We start from the raw sequence: 22615 nt of genomic DNA, 5'->3' as shown, positions 1-22615 counted from the left end.
AAAAGCAGAACCTCTCCCTGCCAAGGGAGCATGCAAGCACCCTTGGAAAATGAAGGAATGACACAGTGCCCTTACATGTGCCTGCAGAACCTGAGGAAAGGAGCAGATATTTCCATATGACAAGCAGATAAAAAGCTGAGGACTCACCAGGATACAGCTGCTTTGTTGGGGCACTGAGCTGAGCATCTTTTGTTACTCTATAAGCAACGTCTGCTTCTTTTGAAGATCTTCTGCTTGTGCAAAACCCTGTTGTTTTTGTTATACCATCGGGTAAATTATGAAAATCTAATACCTTCAAGAGGTCTGCAGGTTCAGCTGTAAAAAGAAAGGGAGAAAAAAAGAATTAGCAGACTTGCACTCGCTCACATCCAAGACATGATTGGCCGTTATCATCACAAACCATTCATCACCATTTTTAAAAGAGTTGGAATGTTTTCAATACATCTGCAAATACAATGTTATTAACCAGCTCCAAAGCTGGGGTGATGCTGTTGGTCAGACACACTAATTCAATGCAGAGAGGAGCAGCTGATCAGATGTGTGCACAAGGGCAGAAGGCAGAATTTACTAACTATAATAGTTCTATTTTCTGGATATCTTCACCCAATTTCCATCATTCAAGCACATCCTAAAGATTAAGCAGAAGATAGGAAATTCATTATCTGAAAGCCTTTACATCCAGAGGTAGCATCACACTGATGTAAACACTTCCAGATTTTTTTTTCTGAAGTTGCTCACTCCAGAAAATTTTGAGGCAAACACCTGAGCAATCATCCCCAGAGAATCTCACACCCCCTGCAAAACAACCCCCTGTAAATTCCCCCTCACTGGGCTGACAGGTGAGCCCACAGCCATGCCTGGAGGTAGGAACAAGAGACGGCAGAGCAGCATCCCAGCACAGTGCTCTGGTGCTCACAGGTTGTCCCTGCTGCCTGCCTGGGGTGACAGCAAGTGACATGGGGCAGGGATGCAGCACGACTATCACAGGCAGCCAAATGCCCCCCTGTAACTCAGCCCAAGACCAGGCAAGCTCCCCAGGGCAGACATCACAGCACCAAGCCAGCCTGAGTTTAAGAAGCATTTGGATGATCTTCTCAAGCACATGGGGTGATTCTTGGGGTGCCCTGCACAGGGACAGGGGTTGAACTCGATGATCCTGATAGGTCCCTTCCAACTCACCATATTCTATGATACCAAGTCCCATTGAAATAATTCTCCTTTTCCCCCAAGTATTTCCCCCCATGACACTGGAATTTCTGCACAACCACCAGTGCCTGGGAGCAGGTACAGCTGGGTTGGCCAACAGAGCACTTCACAGCAGAGGAAAAATCTGCATGGGCATTGTGCCTAATGACATGAAGCAAAAGGCTCCTTTTCTTAACACCCTCCCCAACCACATCCCATTAGGCCCATAGTCCAAGTCTCTCACTGCTGCAGACATCAGACTAGTTAAGGGAGGGCCCTTGTCTGACACCCAGTGCTTCCCACACCAAAGTCAGGGCTATTTCACCTCCAGGTGTTCAGGTCTTTAGAACATCCATTAAGTAATGCAAATGATATGTCTCATTAACTCCTAATCTGGTCTTGCTCATGTCAGGAGAGATAGTGTCTCAAAAAGTGGAATAATCAGATCCGACTTTAAATGCTTACAAGAAATTATTTTGAATTTTGACTTGATACTTGGAGCAAAGAGCTGTCAGAAAGATGAACCACCCAACTCAACAAACCCCTAGCAGTGCCCAAAGCAACGTCTGCACAACAGCTGCATTTAGCCTTGCCTGGACAATATATCACAGCTGTGTTCTTCTGCCACTTGATCCATTCTTTTCCCCGAGGAGTGATATTATTCAGATCCTCAGGGACAGCCATGCATTAGGTCTGATGTTTGCAATGATACCAAAGCCAAACCCTCTGGGCTAGCTGCCCCAGCTTCCAGCAGCTCTCTGGACGTGTCACCACCCTGTGTGGCCAAGGGTGCACAACTTATTCTCAGCTTGCAGAACAACCACAACCAGCCCAGCTGCATTCAGGAAGGTGTGTGACACCCCTGCTGCTGCAAATAAAGGACAGACCTCCCAAAGAGCAGGAAAATACAGGGGGGATGGAAATAAAAATTGGCTTCATATTGGGATTAAGGATATTACTAGAAAGGCAGAGAGGAAGGAGAGGGAGAGGATTTGCAAGGGATATGCCATGTGTAACTGGCCCCATCCCTGGGGAAGGAAGGTGTGCACATTTCGTTGAACACAACAAACACTCCAAAGAAGTCACACAAACAGATCTTTTACAATATTAAGAAGTTTTGGTTACCAAGAAGATCAGCCTAATATTTGCGTGGGAAAATCCATGTCCATTGTTAGTTTTTAAAAGTTTCCACAACCCTGAGGAGCTGGACCCTCAGTGAGAGATTACAAACATGTGGCAAATCCAAGTCAACACTGCAGATAAACCAGCTGAGAGAGTCTGGCCCCAGCAGCACACAGCTGTAATGTTCCCTCATCTCTCTTACCCTTGTTAAACAGTCTGTGGATGACACACATTTGTCTAAGCTGTCCCTGCCACATGGATCTTCTCTTTGCCCTCAGCCATGTCTTATTTCACACAAATATCTGCACACATACAGCCCCAGGTCTGTTTAAGCAACTAAAATTACAACAAAACCCCAGCTCAGTTTCCAGTTACATCCCTGTGCTCCAAGAGATTCCAATCAGCCAGCACCAAAGCTGCCTCCAACATTTATTTAGGGAGGAGAGGAGAAAAAGGCAAAGGCAAGGGGGAGGGGATGGGAATTCCAGACTCCTGACATCAACCCGTCCCCATGAAAGCTGTGGGGGGTTTCAGCCTCACTCCCAGCTCTGCATATAAACCATCCCACGGAGTGGCCTCAGTGGGGCTGAGGGGTTTGTAGGGACAGAGATCTGCAGAAGAATCCATTGTCTGAAATCTCAGCTGCTGTCACGACAAGCCCTGTGAGAAGATCTCCTTTGCCAGGGGAGCTCCAAGGGCTGCCCCAGCCAGCCCTGTCACCTGGCAGGACAGCAGCATATGGTGCTGGGCAAGTCAACTGCTGCTCAGCATCATGACCTGACAGCTGAAGTTGTGCAGGGCATTGACAGGGGGGGATTGGGACATGAAAACAGCTCTGTACATTAACAGAGTGACACCACTTCCCAAAGGCTCCTGCAGAGGTTATAGCAAGGTGGTGAGCATGCAAGGGAGCTGGATCTCTTCCAGAATAACCAGCCAGGCAGGGTCGGGGCTCTAGCCCTTGCCTGGAGCCCTCTGAGCAACCCCCACCCACCCTCAGTGCCTCACTGGTGCAGCACTTCTCGTTTGTAAGGGATGATTCAAGCATCTGTCTGCACCCCTGAGCTGGGAGCCCTGTGCTGAGAGCCTCCAGGCACAGCCTGCACCTCATCTGCCATGGGAAGGAAGAGCCTCTGTACCTCCATAGCTACGATGGATGAAGTCAAAGCAAGATATTAAAGAACAACAACAGTTTGGGTATTGCACAAACTGCAAACCACACAGGTGAGCAGCAGGAGAGGACACAACCTCTGCTCACAGACAGGCACAAGTGTCTGTTTGCTCCTGGTAATCAAAGGTGAGGAGCCAGCTGAAGCCCCACAGACCACTTATGTGGCACTTCATCACTAAGAGTTTGAGCAGGACTTAAGCAGCAAGAAAGCCTCCAGCTCTTTCCAGAAAGATGAGCTTCACACAGGAACAGCTCTTATTCCTGCCCACCTAATCAGTTTCTTTATTTCTCCTTCATTTTACAGCCAAATCTAAACTCAGCAATCTCCTGCTCAGAGTTCTGACAGCAACATGCACAAAAAGAGACCAGACTGACCAAGATCAAGCCCTACAGGGTATTCCTTGCAACCTTGAACTCAGTTTGGCCTTCATCTGAGAACTGAATTAGTGTTCTATGAAAGCTTTTTTTTTTACTTCCTCTTTTATGAATACCATTACTATGCTGCATTACACACAGGATCATTCTTTCACTCAAAATGCACTGACCAGCAGCTCAGTCCCTGCTGTGCCACAGGAGGGTGGCAATACACCCAGTACACAGAGGCAAACCTCAGGCAGCCAGAATTAGACCAAAATCAGACCAGAGGCTGCCCCAAAAGCCTGCACCCAGCAGCAGGTAAAGCCCTTGAACAAGGCTGAGAAGGAGAATTGCTTCCCATTTTAACAGAGCAGAGATTAATGACTTGCTGATGAACCAACAGGGGCAACAAGAGTAATTAAACCCCTAATTCCTGTGTTTGACTTGGGCTTTAACTACAAAACCAATCCTTCCATGTTAATCTGATTCCTAATTATTTAATTACCTGCTAAAGCCTAGGTTGAAGGCAGTTAGCATTAAGTTTATAACTCTCCACCCACTCAGCAGTGGCCAATAGCTTCTCTTTCTTTCTTAAACATCAATATGAAAGCAAATCAAGCAGTTTTCATTGAAATAATCTCCTGGGCACAGACTCCAGCCAAACCAGGGTCAGCATGGCCATGCCCTGCCACCCTCAACCATCTCAGCTGTAGAATGCAGGAGGAGAAATATCCCCAGCTGCTCAGAAGGAAACCAGAGCATGGCAGACATCTGAAGGTGAATGTTAGAGCACACTGAGCACAAGCAAACCCCCTTCCTCATGTGACTGGGTTGCTCATCCTCTCCTTTCCTTTCCCTGACTGTTCTTTATGTCAGATTACAACACAGAAAGGGGCCTTAAGCCCTACTGACCCTCCAGGACAGGTACAATAATAAACAAGGCATTTTTTTTAAGTGCCATTGCACTTGCTAGTCACACAGCAGAAGAGGGGACAAGCAGCCCTTGCATAGCAACTGCAGTGAGGGTCAGTTGAAGATTTTCTCCATGCACCACCCACCAAATCACCATTATGCAAAAGTTAAACAGCTTGTTTTCTTTTCCTAACTTCATATTGAGCCCAGACCCTCCTAATTTCCCTGGCCAAGGCATTTTGTTTTGCTTTCACACCAAGGGAAGTGATGCTGTCCTCACTTCCCTCCTGCAAGGGGTAGTGGGTGTCAGCCCCAAGAGGGCACATCACCAGTTCCCTGATCATTTCACCACCACCCTGGCTACTCCCCAGCTTGATGTTCTTAAAAGCAGGATGGATCAGCAGGAAAACAAGCCCTTATTCCCCTCTCAAGAAAAAGCAAAACCAAAACAACCCAAGAACCTAATTAGAAATAGTGCTATTGAAGTTCAGTACAAGTGGACCTGTGGCTTCTGCAGACCATGCTGAAAATCCCAGCATATACATAATTAGCTAGAAGTCATTAATCTAAGCCATATTTACACCTGTAATAATCATTTTTAACACCTGAATCAAAGCTCTTGAACAGGCCCCAAAGCACTTTCCCAAGCATCAGGATACATAAGTCTCTTATGTGTTACTTGTGGGTATCCACATTTCCAGGGTCTGAAAAATTACCAAATTACAAATAACAAACCTCAAACAATTCTCCCTCCTGTCACTTCTGAAGGCCTTTAATTAAATCCTTATCCCCAAGGAAATCCACAATATTTAAACTTGCCGCCGAGTTGAAGGCTGAAGCTATTCCAGCCTTGCAGGGCTGGTGATGGACATTCTCTGTGGCCTCCTGGATTTGTCACAGCATTCAGAGGTGACAGCTCACCCCAGCAAGCCCCACAGCCCATCAGGATGATCTGAGCAGCACTGAGCATGCACTGGTTAAAAAAACAAAGCCTACACCTACCTCTTCCTCTTCAGATCTCTCTGCATCTTCCAGTGGAGCTACAGAGGATCCATTTGCTGTGTTGCTGAAAACAGATCTGCTCTTCCTTTTGCTCATCCCACCAAAATGTTCAGGAGGCCCACAAAAATACTTCAGTGGACCAGAAGGTGGAAAGGTTTTAGCAGAGCAGTTTAATGAACCAAAATTGCACCCACACCACCAGCACTGCCCAGTGCAACATGCAGTCCACAAGTCAAGAGAGCATCTGTGTTACAGCTGTGTCCAAAATGGGGCTCAAGAGGTTAAAGCCTTCCCCTTTTCACCAGCTACCACTGCCATCTTAAGGTGTATCTGATCTTATTCAGCCTTACTGACAACATCAAGCTTGTTTTCATTGTCTTCACTAAACACAATCCTAGAACTTAGTAAAGAAAATCCCCTTTTTTCAACTTTTTCCTTACAATACCCTTCAAAGTAAAAAAAAATCCCCATCAGCATCCTGAGACATTTATTGTGCACAACTGCCTTGTCATTGTATTAATGCAATAATTGAGTCATTTGGGTGTCTGGAGAAGGGGTCACCATCCTGTAACAGTGGGGAACCAATTCTTCTATATTCTGTTTCATAACAGCTAAAGGGCATTCAAAGATCTCCAGGACTTCATGATGCAGCACTTAGTCATCCTACAGTTTATGTGCAATTATTGCCTAAGATTTGAGGTCATAAGGTGAGGAATGAATAAGGATTTATGTTCCCAGCTCATTCCAGGTGCCCTCGGCAGCTTTCTCATCATTTAATACGTAACCCAGCAGGCTGGGTACTTGGATCCAAGTGTCACATCACCAGTGAAGGAGGTTACTGGGAAGCAAAGACTTCCTATATGATCAAGTTCCATAAAACAAACTTACCATCTTACCCCACACAGCAAGTAATGCCAGTAAATAAGGTGAATAAGGAATATTTCAAGAGTAGCATCTCCTTGACAAGTACTGAGTGCCACAGAAAAGTGGGAAGAACAGTTTTCACAGAAAAAGCAAACGGCTGCCCTGCAGTTACCCTGCCCACAAGGAATGGCTCACAGTGCCCTGTTCCACTTGCACACAGGTTGCTGATGGCCCCCAGGCTGGCTGGAGCCAGCTCCTGTACCCAGCAGGGTTGCTACACCCACACAGCCTTGGCCAAGCCAATTAGTGCCAAGTAACTCAGGAGAAACACAACGGATCCAGAACTTCCAGATTTAGAGAAATGAGGTCCACTTATGCCAGAGAACCTACTCCTTAACATCCCCACCTCTCATTTGTCATCTGTAAGCCAGAAAACCACCAGCATCTGTGCTGAGAGGTGGTTGTGAGAGGTACCAGTTTGTAAGGCACTCTCAGGTGCTCCGGTGGCAAATATGAAGTGATGACCATGTTTTCCCCAGTTGATATCAGTGTATCCTCCACAGACAACATCAAGCAGAACATCAGCCTGTCCCACTGCATCACCTCAAGCAGGAAAGGAGGATCCTGCAGAGCTGCCTGAATGCACAGTGCAAACCCCTTCCTGGGAGGAGATGGAGAAGTTACTGCCTATTTTTAGGGGGAAAAGTGATTTCCAACAAAAGCCCAAAAAGCCCCTGAGCTGTGAGAGGTCAGACCAAGGTGCACTGGCACAGCAGCACCGCAGTGGCTGGGGACAGGAAGAGCCAGCTGTGACCCAGTATCCCACTTTAATCCCAACTGGAAACCCCAACCAAGGTCAGGATCCCTCCAGGAGGGAGCTGAGCACTCACACCAAGAGCAACACCCTGGGTGCTTTACTGCCCTGTCTGAAAACCAGCAAGGGAAAACCCACCAAGCAGACCCTTCCCCTTCCATCTTCACCAGCTTTTGCTTCTTTCAATACTCTTCCAAGAGAGTTTCTTCTTCGTGCTAAACACACACTCCAGTATTTCATTTGGAGGACCAAGCTCCAACCAGCAGCAAGGCAGAGCAGAGTGTGCAGGGGGAAGGATGCCCCTTTCCCTGTGGCTGGGGTTGCTCCCTCCCCAGCCAGCTGTCCAGAGGGTGAAAAGGATGTCTCAGCTTGTACTGAGAATTAAATACCAAGGGACAAACAGCACAGTGCAGAGATCCATAAGAGGCAGCCAAACACAGCTGAGAACTGGAAGCTGCTGCTCTCAGTGATGCTTTTTTATGGAGCCTGGAGTCTCAGGTCACTCCTGTGGGATTTCAACAATTTCTACTCCTTATCTAAACACTTCGGGCTTCTTGCTGCAGCTCTTGGATAACTGACTAAAACAAGATGGCAGAAGCTAAGACAAAATATAGATTAAAAATAAGAAAATAAAGCTCCAGTTGCCATTGCTCAAGCATCTTTTGATTGGATTTAATAGAGCCCCTTAAATTCTTCAGCATCCCAGCAGCCCAATAAAACAAAATTATATATTTGGACAAAGAGGAAAGGCATTTTAAGGAGGAGAGTCAAGGACTCTGAATTGCAGAGCTGAAGATATAAAACTTTGCTCCCTAGGAAGGAGCATAATGCAGCAAAGGAAAACCAGCCATGAAAGGGGCCAGATACTCATCTGGGGCACATCAGCCCCCTTCCAGTAGCTGCAGCAGAGCTGTGTCAATTCACATTGCTCAGATAGCTGAATATTTCACCAATGACTCATGTCATCCCCTTATGGGTTTTTTTTTTTTCAAGGCCCAAATAGTCCCAACTGTGAACAAAGGAAACCATTATGCAGAGTCAGATTTGAAAGATCATATGCAGAGTCCCAAAAGGGAAAGAAAGAAACCCAGAACTGATACTGGAGCAGCTCTGCAGGCTACATTAAATTCAAGCTATCAAATACAAAGATTTATGCTCAAAGGAACAAAGATTTTTTTTTTAAATAATCAATCATTTGGGTTTCTAAAAACGCAGTGGTGTGAGCAGCTAACAGCAAGTAGAGAGCAGACCTTTCCTCCACAGAATATAATTAAACCATGCAAAAAAATAATTTCTCTGCTGCAAATGCTGCACAAAACTTAAAGACACAATGCACAGAAAATGGGCAAAGGTTTAGGACTTTGGGAAAAATCTCAGCCCTGCTGAAGAGCAGCAAATATCCTGATCATTTTAATGAGCTGAAGATTTCACATTCTCCCCTGGTAGGGGAAAAAAATGTTCCTGAGCATGGGGACTGCTGAGTGGAGGAAAAAGGGTGGTAAAGGGTCAGAGATGTCAGAAACTTTCTTCTGACATTGGAGCAGCTCTGGCCAGGGTGATCCCTGTCCCGTGCCAGTGTGGGAACCAGAGAGCAGCAAAGTGACACCTCTGTCACCCTGAAGCTGGGGCAGCCTGAGCCTGCTGCTGCACGCCCAGAGAGAGCCCAATGGAGGGGCTTCTGCCCCTCTCAAGGAGCTGCTGACCCCCATTCCCACAAATCCTGGGAAAAGGCAAGGAACAAAAGGCAGGCAGTGGTGGGGGCTCCAGAAGGGCAGGTCTGAGGGTGCAAGCCAACACAGAGCATCTCTTTCCCTCCTCATCAGTCCCTGCACAGATGGGAGATGCTGCCAGGGTGATCTGCACAAGGGTTCACTTGTCCCCACGAAGGGGACCACAGCACCACTTCTTCCTTCCACCCCCCCTCCCCACAGAAGCAATCCATCCACTCAAGAGTAAAGCATGAAGCCTTTTAAGGCAGAGCCCAAGTCAAGCTCTGTCAAACCCCAGCCCACGTCAGCACAACTGTTCAGTGTCCGAGGAGCTTTATGGGCCCGTCCTGACAGAGGGGTCAGAAGCACTTGGTGAATCACCAGCTTTGCAGTCACCCTCCTTGCCTCTGCTCACACTGCCAGGCTGCAATGGAGATGCTTTACATGCCACCCTGCCCACAGCCCCCACTGCTCCCACCCCAGCCAGCTGGGATCCAGGAGGATTCCTCCAATCCCCCACCCATCAAATCAAGTATTTCTCTGGGTCACTGTGACATTTTGGGAAGTTTTCCAGCAGAAGTTTGATTACTGGCAGGAATCTTGCCCTTTAAAGAAAAACTAAGGGTGAATGGAGTCTAAAACTTTTAGAGTTATTATAACTACAAACTCACACACTCAGCAGATCTGCAAAAGGAAAGGGTGATGGAGCATGACTCCATCTTCTGAATGATTAACTGAGATGTCTTTAAAGGGACCTCAGTTTAAGGAGCAGCTGCTGAAAGCCAGCCATAAAGGGATGCAAGTTACTTGTGAATGAACAGGCACTCTCCTGTCCTTCCCTCCTGCCCCAACTCTCTGGGATCCTTTACTCAAAAATCCCACTTGAAAATCCTTCCCAGGCCCCTGGTCCTGAAGGACCACATGGAGAAGTACCAGTAAGAGATGGAAATCACATCCAAGGAGTCTGCTCTTTCCCAAGGGGAACCCTGGCACCCTTTTGGAAAGCAGCTCTGCAGGCAGCTCAGCATTAAGAGGGGAGAGAATTGTCCCTGTGGCACCTCATGCTTTCCTGCAGTAGGTGACAAGGAACCAGCTTGTATCTTCACAGACATCTGAACTTGTGGCCCAGCTTGGTGACAGAGGACATGATGTCAACAGGGATCATCCACACCAACCTGTCCCAGCACAGAGTAGAGCTCAGAGCTGGAGCCCAGGACAACAAGCCCAGAGCAGAGCACTGCAGGGACTGTGGACACATCACCTGGAGACCCAAGTCACCCTCCACCATGACCGCATTGCACAGTCAAGGCAAACCAACCACATCACAGGTTTCATTCAGGCCAGTGACAGCTTTAAGCAACACATTTACTGCTTCTCTAAGTGCTCATTATTTGCTGGCTGGGCCCTGCACGATCCCCACTGCCCTTCCCAGCTGCCCTGGGCTGCCAGGGGACTCCCTCCCAAGGCAGCTCCAGCCAAGTCAGAGGCTCCTGGCAGCTCAGGCAGGTGCATTTGAAGGGGGCAAAGGAAAGTTCAGCCCTTGCCTTTGCTCTGGGGAGTGCTGTGTATCTCCAGACAGCCTGGCACTTGGACAGCATCCACATTTTGAAAGTACTTTGTAACGATCAACCACTTAAAGCTCTTTGTAAGATTTAATTAGGGGCTGATCTTGTAGCACATGAAAGTCAAGGAAAGCTTTGCAACCAGTTCTAATAGGGTGCTGAGTAGTTACTCCTGCAAGGAAGAAAGCAGCTGGCATGTTCCTCTCCCAGACAGGGGGAAATACATGAAGACCTGACATAACTGCTTCTTTGTCAGAGCACGTATGAGCATCCTCCCTCAGCACTGCCAGGGCCACCATCTGCTCCAGCACATCAGAGGACACTTTGCTTCCTCTTTAAGGTATCCAAAGCTTCTTGGCATTCAAGCAAGAATGTGAGGGCACCACCCTTTGAGGAAACTAGGGAGACATGGATCAAGGCAGTGGCCTCCCCGGCATGACATCTCTCTCCAATCCTCCTAAACAAAAACCTTCCAGAAAGAGAAACAAAACTCAAACAGCTGAATTGTGGTTTTCCTGCAAGAAAATGTTGCAGCCCTCTGGGTCATTTCATGTGGGCGACCCTCTCGCTGCATCCCTGGGATGTCACTGAGCACTCACAGGGCTGGGGATTGCATCAGGCAGGCTGGAGCCATCATCTCCCTGCACCCAGGAAGCTCCAGCCCATCTACACCAGGTCCTCACAAGCACTCAGCAGCCTACATGCAGGTCAGAGCAATTCAGGAGCAGAACAAGTAAAGGTCAAGGCTTTTTTCCCCCTCTTCCTTCCATCCTAGTGACTGGAAGCACAGTGGGATGCACCAAGATGCACATAAGCAGCCTAAATCCATATGGGATGGCCAAAGCCACATCTCTTCTGGACACTTCAGGGTTAGGAAAAAAAGCTCATAGGGCCACTTTAAGTGGAAGATTGTGCCAAGAGAAATGGGAATATTCTCACCCTCAAGTGCAATGCAAAGGAATATGTTTCACCTCAGCACCCTCCAGCAGCACCCAGCTGAAACAGGAGATGCTGAAGAGGCACCATTAGGACAGGTTGTCCAGCAACCATGGCTGGAGTTGCTGTGGTGCAAGGACATGGGATAAGAGGGGCAGAGGGCCAGGCAGGTCCTTGTATCAACTAGACCAGTAGCCTGGAAAGAGCAGCCAAAGTAGACAAGCTTTAGAGGAACATGAGCCTTTCTGGAATAATAACCTCTCCACAGCCTTCCTAATAACCATGGCCCAGCCTTTTAATTTCTATTGTGGTGCTGCAAGTGAATTGCCCAACCACCAGCTTAATTAAACTCATTAATGCAAGCACCTGCATAATTACAATAATTTCCACCATGGTAAACATTGCAGCCCCAGTCAGGCTGGCAATCAGCATCCCAGTTGGCACATCACATCAGCCACTTGAAAAGGGAGCAAAACCAGAGGGTTTTACTGCAGGGCACTACCCCTCAGCCCTGTGCAGGTACAGCCCAGCTGGGATGCTTCCAGGATAGTCATTCAGGAGCTAAAGACTCATTTTCATGCACTGCAAGGTTTGAGTTGTCCATAGAGGTAACAGGACCAAGCATAAGTAAATTCAAAATATTTCATTTCAGAATTTTAAACAAGCCCAACACTGAATTACTTCCAGCACTGCTGTAAAACTTGAAGATTCTGACACAGGGAAAGAAATGGAAAATCAATTCTTCCTCACAGACATTTAAATCAATGCATCCACAGCATTTACTTTAGATCTGTATCTGATTTTCTCAAAAAAAATGTAGCTGGAAGGCAAATTTCAAACGAATATCTGCCTGACTTCATGAAAAGTGCTTCTGAAACTTGTTTTGCAATATTTTGAGGAGCATTAGTTCCTTTGTGAGTGTGTAGAGCCCATGTCTGCACAGCACTGGTGCTGCTCTCCAGGCAGGAACAGCAGGAGGAAGGCTCAGGTCTGGATTAATCACTCACCCAGCCACCAATTTCATCAGTTCTCAGCAAACACCACAAACTGAAGAGCTGGGACACCCTCCAGGGAAGCCCACAAACAGCGAGAGAGAAATTCACCACTGAAGTTCCTAATTATCATCTCCATTCTCATTTATTCAGCAGATCTTATTCCCAATCAGGTGTTTGAATGGATTTCTTTGTTAACATCACTATGGAATAAACATTTTACTTTAGGCCAGTTGGGTTTGGTTTTGTGGTTGTTTTTTTTTTTACAGACCAGCTGCAATAATGTATAAACTGTTGATGTCCAAACATGCAGAAGAGGAGGCTCATCCAAACACAACACTCCAGCTCCCATTCCTTTCTGATTTCCAGTCCCACCATAAATAAGCCACGAGGACGTGATGTATTTCCTTCCTGCCCAAATTAAGAAGTGGCATATCCTGAGGTTTTACATAAAAGCACAGGATTCCTCCCCACCAGCCCCCTGGCCCAGTCAGCACCAAATGCTAGAAGGGGGGTTATTACCATGAACTGAGCACATCAAGGGGCATTAGGGTAATATCAAGAAACTCCTGTTCAGCCTTGACCAACCTTTGTGATCTCTGACCCTGGGTCATGAGGGGAGACAGACAATCCATTAACCCCCTCACAGCAGTATCTCCATCACAACAAGCAACCAGGAGCCAAATGGGAGCTAATTACCACCAGCCCAACTCCTCCCTGCACCATCCTACCTGTGGTGGGAGACAAACCCTCCCAGGGGCAGCAAAGCCACCACCAGAAACCATCTCTCCTTACTTTTTCAGAAGCTGATTTAAAGGTGGTGATGACCCCTATAAGGTCATGGCTTTACCACCTTGAAACCCACAGTTGCCACTAAAGTGTTTTGCAGCAGCAACCAAGTCACACAGGGACAAGAACTCATTTTGCAAAGTTTGGGTCACTTCAATGCACAGCTGCACAACCTTTTTTCTTCCCTTCAGATATTTTCTATTAAACTAGTTGCAGGGTGATCTGTACATTGACTGTTCTTGGAAATATCTGCTGCACTTAAGAGCTGCCATGTCATTTCAGGTCTTCCATGAGACATGAAGGAGAATTCAAACCCAAAGATAGCATCTGAATTGAAATATGCTACTAAAAAAGCTAACAAGAAATATCTAAGATAGCCATCCAAAAAGCTTTCCCAGGACTCAGAATGAGACTGGCCCAGACAAATATTTACATAATTATTCACATGGGTTTGTTTTAAATAAAGAGCCTTTTATTATTATTACTTTGGCATCAACCATCTAATTAGAGGCCAATGACAGTTATAAAAAAAAATCACTGGGAGCTCTCCCAGCAGCACTGATGAGAAGTGCTGCTGGAGTGATGGGCAACAACCCCACTGCCTTTGCTCCAGGGGAAACCAGGAGAGGGAACGGGGGGCAAAGGGACCATCCCTGCAGCTGGGAGGGGATGGAGGAGGGCTGGTTCCTGCCTCCAGCTGATGGTGTGCTGGGAAAATGGAAAATTGATGGGCAAAGAGGAACTTGTGCCATTTCTCCTGGCAGGAATGACCACTGCCACCAGTTCTCCCTCAGTTCCAACATCAGCACTGTGCTGTGGCTCTGGACTGGTCACTTTTATGCCTCTGTTTTACATACTAGCTTTGTGGATGTGCTCATCCCTGAACACATGCAGACCACCCAGACAGGACCTCGGTTCTCAAGTCCTGCTGCAGTGTACAATATGGTTAAAGCAATGCACTTAGCAAAGGAGAACCAAGATAAATGCATGCCAAGGTACCTATGGTGGGCTCTACTGCAAAGGCAAATGTGCTTGACCCAGTTTCAAGGTGAGGTTTTAAGTGTACTGATGAAGTGGAAGAAAAACCACTCCTGGCTTGCAGCAAGAAACAGCCAAGTGTGTCCCATGCACACTTCAGATCACACCAGTGGAGATCCTGGGAGCTCCCTGCACATGCAGGCTGCTCTCATCAGTCCATTCATTACATTTTCCTCTTTCCACTGCTGGGAAGGCACCAAACTGTTGACACCACCTCCAGCAGAGCATCAGCTGCAAGAGCAAGGGATCTGCTGGTCTGCAGCCTGGCTCCTGTCAGGAAAATCTTCCTTCAGAGCAGTTTTCCAGCTGTGCTTTGTACAGTAGCTGTAAAGATCCCCAGACCAGGTCCTTCAGGACTGATCTACACTGCCTTTCCCTCTGACCCAGGTCAGGCTCTCAGCTCTCACCAAATTCACCAATCTGAGCAAACATTCAAGTTCAGCCCATAAATCCCTCCATGTTCCTGAGCCTCTGGAAAGGACCTTGCCCTGCTGACTTGCTTCCCTGAGTCCCTGCAAGCTCAGCCTCCAAGCTCTACCACTGCTTCAGCTCCTAAATCCCTAAATCCCTTCCAAATTTGCCAAAACTTCTAAGAAAGATGGGAAGACAACATCCCCATCCCAGCCTTGCTCACAGGATGCAGAGGGGGACCAGAGCCCCTGCTCCTGGGCACAACCCTCATTTTGCAGATGTAGCTCAGAAGTTTGAGCATCCACCTCCTCCCCTGCACCACCACATCATGCCACTACCCAATACCTGGCAATGGATGGCTGAAGCACATCATCCCTTGCTGAATATCCTTTTCCTTCTCTTCTCAGTTTCATTGTGCCCCTGAGGCCTTTTAAGCCAGGATTCAAGTTACTAGAAGCAAGAGAATCCATCAGAGCACAGCAGGGAAAGAACAGAAATGAAGCTGTCTGGGGCCATAAAGCTAAGCTAGAAAGGCAAGAAAAATGTGTCAGACCTTCCTACTGATTTTTCCACCTCCAGAAATGAAGTGAAGAGAGAAAAGACCTCAAAAGCCAGTAACTGCTGCTGTCCTTGGAAGCTGCTGCCTTCACAAGGAGATCCAGTGCCTTATTGCTGGTTGCTTGGTCAGACAAGTCTGTGCAAGATGTTCCTGGGGAGCCTGATGGGAAGATGACCCTATGAATCCACATTCACAAGGAGAGCTTGACTTGCTGCAAGCCCATTTAACTCAAGCAAGGAAGCAATTAGTGCTCCCTCCTAGCAAAAAGGTAGATAATAAATGTTGGGTAACCTTCCCTCAAACAAGACCCAAAGCACCAATAAAAAATATATGCAAATACATTTTCCACCAATTGCTTTCCAGCTAATGAAAGCAAATGAAGATTTCTTTCTGCAACACTCAGCTAGCATGGTGACCAGTGTTGCATTCCTTTCTGGAGGTAAAACAAAGAGCTTCATATTTCAGCAGGTCTATCTCCAGGACATCTTTTCTCAGGCTACAAGAAAAAAAACCAACAAAACCAAAACAACCCAAAACAAAAACAACCTTGCTTTGCCTCAGCATCTGAGAGAGATCAACTCCAGTCTCAAGCTTATTTTCACAGCTTATTGCCTGGAACTGGTTCCTGGCATGACCCCTTCATCACACTTGGAAGTTTAAAGAGCTCCATCACAACTTTGATCAGTCAGGCCTGTAATATCTGCAGGCTGGGATAATGGAGCTGTTCATGTCCTACCATGTATGTACTGCAACTGCTGTCAGGAAATGGTGCTTCTGGCCTCTCAACTGCAAGCAACTGAGGTGACAGAGAAAAAGGAGCCTGGCAGATGGAGGAGGTGCTTGGCACTGCTGCAGGGTGAGCACAACTGCAGGCAGAGATGGCCAGACCCCAGCAGGATGCTGAGCCCTTCAAACTCCTGACAGGCAGCTGGGCAAAGTCTCCTTCCCAGGCAGGAAAAATAAAGCACCAAGCAAACAGGGTGACAAAGGGTGGCACGTGCATGCTCTTGGCAAAGGGAACCAGTGGGATTAGCATCTTTCTTCACACTTCTACAGAGCAACTCAGCCAACCCGCTGCACATTCAGCAATTCCCATCACATTGTGTTTCCTCTGCCTTGTCACGTCATGGTCAGCAGGCAGGAGAGAGAAGCCCAGCAAGATTTTGGCCCCCTTCAAGGCAAGTTTCCAAGTGAGCTTGTTCTGCAGATCAGGCAGTGCACAGAACCTAGAGCATGGACTTTGGGAATTACCAGTTTGAACAAGAGATGACACACGGGGGCTCTGGGTGTGAAGAGTGAGGATTCATCCAGATCTGAGCTATTTCAGGGCTCTACCAGGTGTTAGGTACAACAGCAAACAGGAACCAAAATCTTGGTGCTGTTTTAGAGAAAGATCAAAGATGAAGCAGAGGGAGTCCCACTGCCAGCAGCAGTGAAACACCATTTTCATCCCCAATACAGACTCATCCTCACATTTTAGACCAAAAGCAGAAATCTGATTACAGAGATGCTGAAAGATCAATTTCACTGCAGGGCCACACTCCTGATGTTCCCTCAACCTAAACTCATGCTGAATTTGGAGAGGACTTTAGAATTTTGTCAAGGAACAAAAACCTCTCAAATTGTTCTGAGTTTCCAGGACACAAATCACAGATACACTCCATTTAAAGCCAATGAAGTGGAGAAGAGCAACATCTTGATATGCTGGTCCCTAAAAGCTGGGCTTTTTGTTTTGATTTTTCCTAACACTGAAGATCCATCAGTTTTCCATCAGACAACTGAATTCTCTAAAGGGAAATAACTAAATTGCAGCTTTGTAAATAAAACAGCAGAGCTGAGGTTTTCTGCAGGAACCTGGCACAGCCAAATATTCTCCCATAACTCTTCCAGGCCCTTTTTCCACTGAGAAATAGTGGATTACTTTGTTTTCAAACAATCCCAATATGCTCAGTGGCAGTTTACTTAGTCTAAGGTGATAAGGCTGGCAGAATCTGTCCCCAAGAGATGGGCAATCAAGTAATAAATGTCTATATGGGAGCACAACACAAGCAGGGTTCATTTACATGATGTAGAGCAATGCAGTCACAGTGTAGAGACACAGCAGAGCAAGATCTAAGACGGCAACTTCAGACACTTCCAACAGCAAAGTCAGAGCCTCAAGCTCTAAGGGTGAGACCCTCATCTCCTGCACAAAGCCCAGCAGCCCCTGGAAGGCATTTGGCTTCCAGTGATCAATCCAGCATATCCAAAGTGCAGATGGGTATTGATGTGTGCTCCACCCGTGTCTCAACTTACAGGACAAGCAGAATCCACATCATCCCTGCCTTTCCAAAGGGTGCAAAAGTACAGCAGGTAAAAAGTAGATGAGTAAAAAGCAACATAGAAATCAATACCCTGACATATTCACCACTTTTTTAAACTGTTCTCTGCAGCGTAAGACATTTACCTTGACATTATCCCCTTTGGTTAAAAGGCTAACACTTCTTGTTAAGTTTATTTTCTTCCTTGATCATAAGCAGGATAATACAAATAACCTCAAGCAAGGTCAGAAGAGTCAGTGAGAGAAGAAGAGACAGTTCATCTGCAGCTCTGAACATGACTTGACCAACCAATAAACTTCCTGTTAATCACCTGTATTAGACATTAAGTGTTAATTAAGCACATGCTTTAAGCCTTAAAGGGTTTTTTTTTTCCCTGCCACTGCTCTTCAGTCCCAAATGCATCACAACCTTCCTCCCAAGCACATGCACCAGAACCTGCCTCAGTTCCCAAGGCGTTCAGCAGCCCCTCCCTAGGGATGTCAGCCACCTGGTGAAGATGCACACTGACGTGCCCTATTGCCCTTGGACAGTTTTTAACAAGACCCCAGGCTGCTCTGAGCAGACAAGCTCATGGGGCAGGAATCTGCTCACACCATCTACAAAAAGCAGCTGTTGGCCACCTCCAGCTCTGCTGGGCAGCCCCAGCAACTCCCACACAGGCAGACCTGGGTGGGGAATTTGTTTGCTTCTTTCCATTGCATCAATCCAGGTTTGGCAATAAATGCTCCTGCTTTTCAGAGCAAAGCACCCTGGAAACCACTTCTTACCACTGCAATTCTCAACCTTCCTACCCAGCTCCATCCTCTATACCCCAGGGAAGCCTGTTCCATTCCAGCACAGCTGGGAGCAGAACCAGCCCTTTTCTCCCCACAGTTAAGCTGCTCCTTGCCCTCTGTGGAAATGTGAGGAGGAAGGAGGGCAAGGGGAAGAGATCCCTTTTCAAGCCCTCGATCTGCACAGCAGCAGAGAGATGTCTGTGGAAACTCACTTTGCTTCTTTTTCCTTGAGAAATTGTACAGCATCTCAAGGTGGTTTTTAACTTCAGCAAGCAGCAGGGTTCCACAGCACCACACGGATCCCCTCTGCCAGGCACACCTTTGCACTCAGAAAGAAATAAAAGCAGCATCCAAGCAAGACCACCAGAATGAAAGAGCCCTTCACAAAGCCAAGGGATACCCAGGGATGCTCTGAAGCTGTTGAGTCCCAGGGATGTGCTTGGAAATATTGCCAGTCCACATGGCACCCACACCTTCTGGCAGGACCCATGGCAGGGACAAACCCAAGGCACCAGCATGAGTGTCCAAGGAGCTGAAGGCAAAGGGAGGAAGAGGCAGTAACAGGGGATGAAGCTGGATCTGCAGAGGTACACTGTAGAAGTTGGCTGACAGGACAAGCAGCAGTACAGCTGGGGACAGTACTTGTGGTCAGGGGGCTGAGGGATGCTGTTCCAGCCTGGGCTCCAGGGGGGTCACCAAAAACCAACTTGGAAATGTTTTCCTAGGTAAGTCTGTGCCTGTGCAAAGGCCAGGCCTTCAATCAGCAGCAGCAGAGGGCTCTTGATTAACGAGATAGTGATGAGGTGGGAAAAGCTCAGCTGTACACAACCAGGATACCACAGAGCAGATCCTCCTGTGGTGTGAACCAACATCAGCTCACTGAAATCCTAACAGAAGCAGGCAAGTCACTGCAGGGAAAGACCCTTCTGCTACATGTAGAGAAAGCAGCCTCAGCCTGTGACAGTGGCACATGAGAACAGATCAGGGCCTTTGTTTGGACACAATCCTTGACAAGTAGCCAGCCAGGATGAACAAAGGTGCCAGGTATTTCAAATTCAACCACGACAGAAGCATTAAAATACCCACAGAGGCAAGTATCTGAGGAGTCACACAAATAGGGAAAAGCAGGTGGAAGGATAATATGAACTACAAGTGTGCAGCTCCATCCCAGGGGAGCCTTACAACAGACAAGTAGGAAATATTTGGGCAAGTTTGGAGTCTTGCAATTAAAGTTCCTTCCAAGTTAATCCAAAGAAAAAAAAAAGACCTGTGAGCCAGCACAGCTGGGTGTGCACAGGTAGAAAAGGGAGCTGAAAAACTGTACAAAAACTTATTCCCTGCTGTAAAAAGGGTCAAAGGGAAAAAAATAATACAAGCAGGATCAATTCTAATTAAAGGAGTGAAAATAAATGACAGCTACTAAAAGGCAGGGGCTATTTTCATACAGAGCAAAGGGTCACTGGCATATATTTGCAGAGCCCCAACACCCAGAAGGCAGGGAGAAAAGAGGTCCTTTGTGAGAGGGATGGGGAAGCTTGGGAACGCAGGAGCCCTGGGGTAGCTCAGAGGCATTACTGTACTTAGCACAAAAGAGAGAAACAATAGAGGGCAAAAGGAGACAGGGCTAGTTATTTTTCTGGGTATGGTAGGCAGGGCTCACAAGTAGTGTTGGGAGAGAGATTGGAAGAAGTGGCCACGAAGAGAGTATCAGGCTCAGATAACAGGCTGAGAGGCCTGGGGACCACAAGGTTAAAAGTGGGGGAATCCTTAACTAGGTGTAGCTGGGAATTCTCTGAGAACAGCCACTTCCCTGAGGTAAACTGTGAAGCCATGAGCTGCTTCAGAGAATTGCTGCAAGGTATTTTCTGAGAAGACAAATGCAGGTGCTTGAGAAAAGCAAAGGATTATTAGGAGGAATTCTCTAGAAGAGCCCTTACAAGATCATGCTCTCTCGTTATAGGAAGCAAACTGCAGGTGGAAAATGAATGCTCTAAAATGCAAGCACAGTTACTGTATTTAAGGCTCTGGCTGAAGCCTCTTGGCTCTGCCTCTGATCCAGGGGCTGGAAGAAATACCAAGTAACTCCCTGGAGCTCTGTACAGTTCCCAGAGCTGGGACATCCACCAGGCAAACAGCAGGAATAAAACACAACAGCAACCAAGAACTACATTTTCTGTTACTGCTGCAGTTTCCATGGGACTGGAGACTCACCCGCCTCAGTTCCCCAAAGTGCTGAGAGCTCAGAGCTCCTATTCAGAGAACTGTTAAGCCAAAATTCAGTCCTCCCTTGCCCCCACCTTGGGCACCCAAACCCAGCATCCATCCCTGGAGCTTTGCCATCATCTGACCAGAGCAACTTCTCTACAGCCCTGCCCAACCTCAGGACTTCAATTCCTGTCCCCACAGAACCTGAGAATTTAAACATTGCCCAAACAAAACACCCAACAGCATCCTCTTGCAGGTAACCAGAAGGGCAGAAAATTAAGGGTAGATCTAGAGCCTACTGGAGTGCCAGAAAAGATGGCAGGGCAGGCACCAAGGCACCAGCAGGACAACAGCAAGGCCCTTCCTAGGCCAGCTGCTGCACTCATGCCTTGTACAGTAGTGAAGAAATCCAAGACGAAGTTAGTCTTTCCCTCACCAAGCCATGCTTTCCCCAGCAGACATCCCTCCCTACCAAGACCAAACCCAGTTTTGCCCATGAAACCAAATAAGAACTGGTCATCTGCAAGCCCAGGTGTGTACATGGCTTGGAGTCAGGGTTTGGTGGCTGCATTTCAGCTCCTGAAGGCTGGTGCTGCTGCAGAGATGCAGCTTCACCCCCCACTGGTGAAACAGAGACAAGAATCACTCCCTCACTTCAGCTCAAGTCTGGTAGTAATTAATTTCGTCTCGTTTGACATTTGAAATAAATGAAGGAACATGCTTCCACCATCTGGAAAAGTGCATGCTGACACTTCCATTTGTGCATCCACTTGTGAGTGTGTGTACGTAACATTTGGTGTTTTTACATATAGAGAGAGAAGGTAAATGACACATCCAGGCATCAAGAGCAGCCCAGCACCACTCATCATCCAGATGAGCAAAAGGCATGTTGAGGAGTGGGAACAGCCAAATGAGGTAAGAAAATATTTGGGAAACTGGAGACAAGGCAAATGCCAGGAATTATCAGTATATTTTAAGACTGATTTATACGTGGAACATGCTTGATATTCTCTCCATCACTAAAGCAGCAATATATGAAGTAATTTGTACTAGGGCACACACAATAGCTCAGAAGTAATCTGTGCACACTTTATATCCCCTCATTTATTACTCAAAGGGAGGACAGACCTTTCACAGCTACAAAAAACAAATTTTGTCCTTCCCAAAGTGCAAAGAGGTCACAGTATGTTCCTCTTCTCTTCATTAACATGCTGAGATCTTTTCCAGAGCAATGAGAAGGGAGGAGATATTCCCCTTGACATTAAGGCAGACATCCTAGACAATGTAACATCAGCTGCATACAAGACAAAACCAGGAGAGTCTGGAAAGAGCTCTGCCCTTTTCCAGAGCCATGCTGGCCCCTCTTGCCTATTCCTGTCAAAAAAACACCAGGACATGCCTGCAGAGAAGCTCCAGTTGCAAGTCCATCATTACCTACATGGATAACAGGATAAAATAATTTCATATTAAAAACAGGACACTACAGGTCAAATTCACCACCGTGTCCATTCAAAGCAGCCATAAACACAGTGTAAGTGTTGCTGAGGCTGGTGGAACAGAACAGGAGCTTACTGCTGACCAACCTGTATGAAAAGGCTCAGCAGAGAGGCTGGAGTTGCTCTCCCTGGGAGGCTCCATGGGTGGCAGGACACTTCCAGGAGCAGTGTGGCAGAGCCATCTCTCAGCACCACAGGATGCTCTCAAACCCGTAAGCCAAGGGTGCCACTTCCTTCCAAACTGCTGATCCATCACCTGGCAGCTTTCCAGAGGCACAGATGAGGACTGTGGCTTGTCTAGAGCAGGTTATTTCACCTCCTAAATCCTCTGATGATTAGTTCTCACTAGACTTTACTTCCTAGAAGAATTTTCCACATGCCTTATTTAATCCTG

General features: G+C 47.2%; 1 protein-coding gene across 2 annotated transcripts in view; it reads right to left on the bottom strand.

Annotated features, from left to right (window-relative positions):
* Positions 1 to 22615, bottom strand: part of COL5A1 (collagen type V alpha 1 chain) — a 144197-nt gene that overhangs the window by 108747 nt on the left and 12835 nt on the right. For both annotated transcript variants that reach the window (XM_051636780.1, XM_051636781.1), the window contains exon 2: positions 148 to 315. In XM_051636780.1, coding sequence (XP_051492740.1) covers positions 148 to 315 — 168 coding nt within the window. The remainder of the gene's footprint in view (positions 1 to 147; positions 316 to 22615) is intronic.

This window comes from Apus apus, chromosome 19, assembly GCF_020740795.1.
Source record: "Apus apus isolate bApuApu2 chromosome 19, bApuApu2.pri.cur, whole genome shotgun sequence".
NCBI classification, from domain to species: Eukaryota; Metazoa; Chordata; class Aves; order Apodiformes; family Apodidae; genus Apus; species Apus apus.
This window is presented reverse-complemented; position numbering and strand designations above follow the sequence as displayed.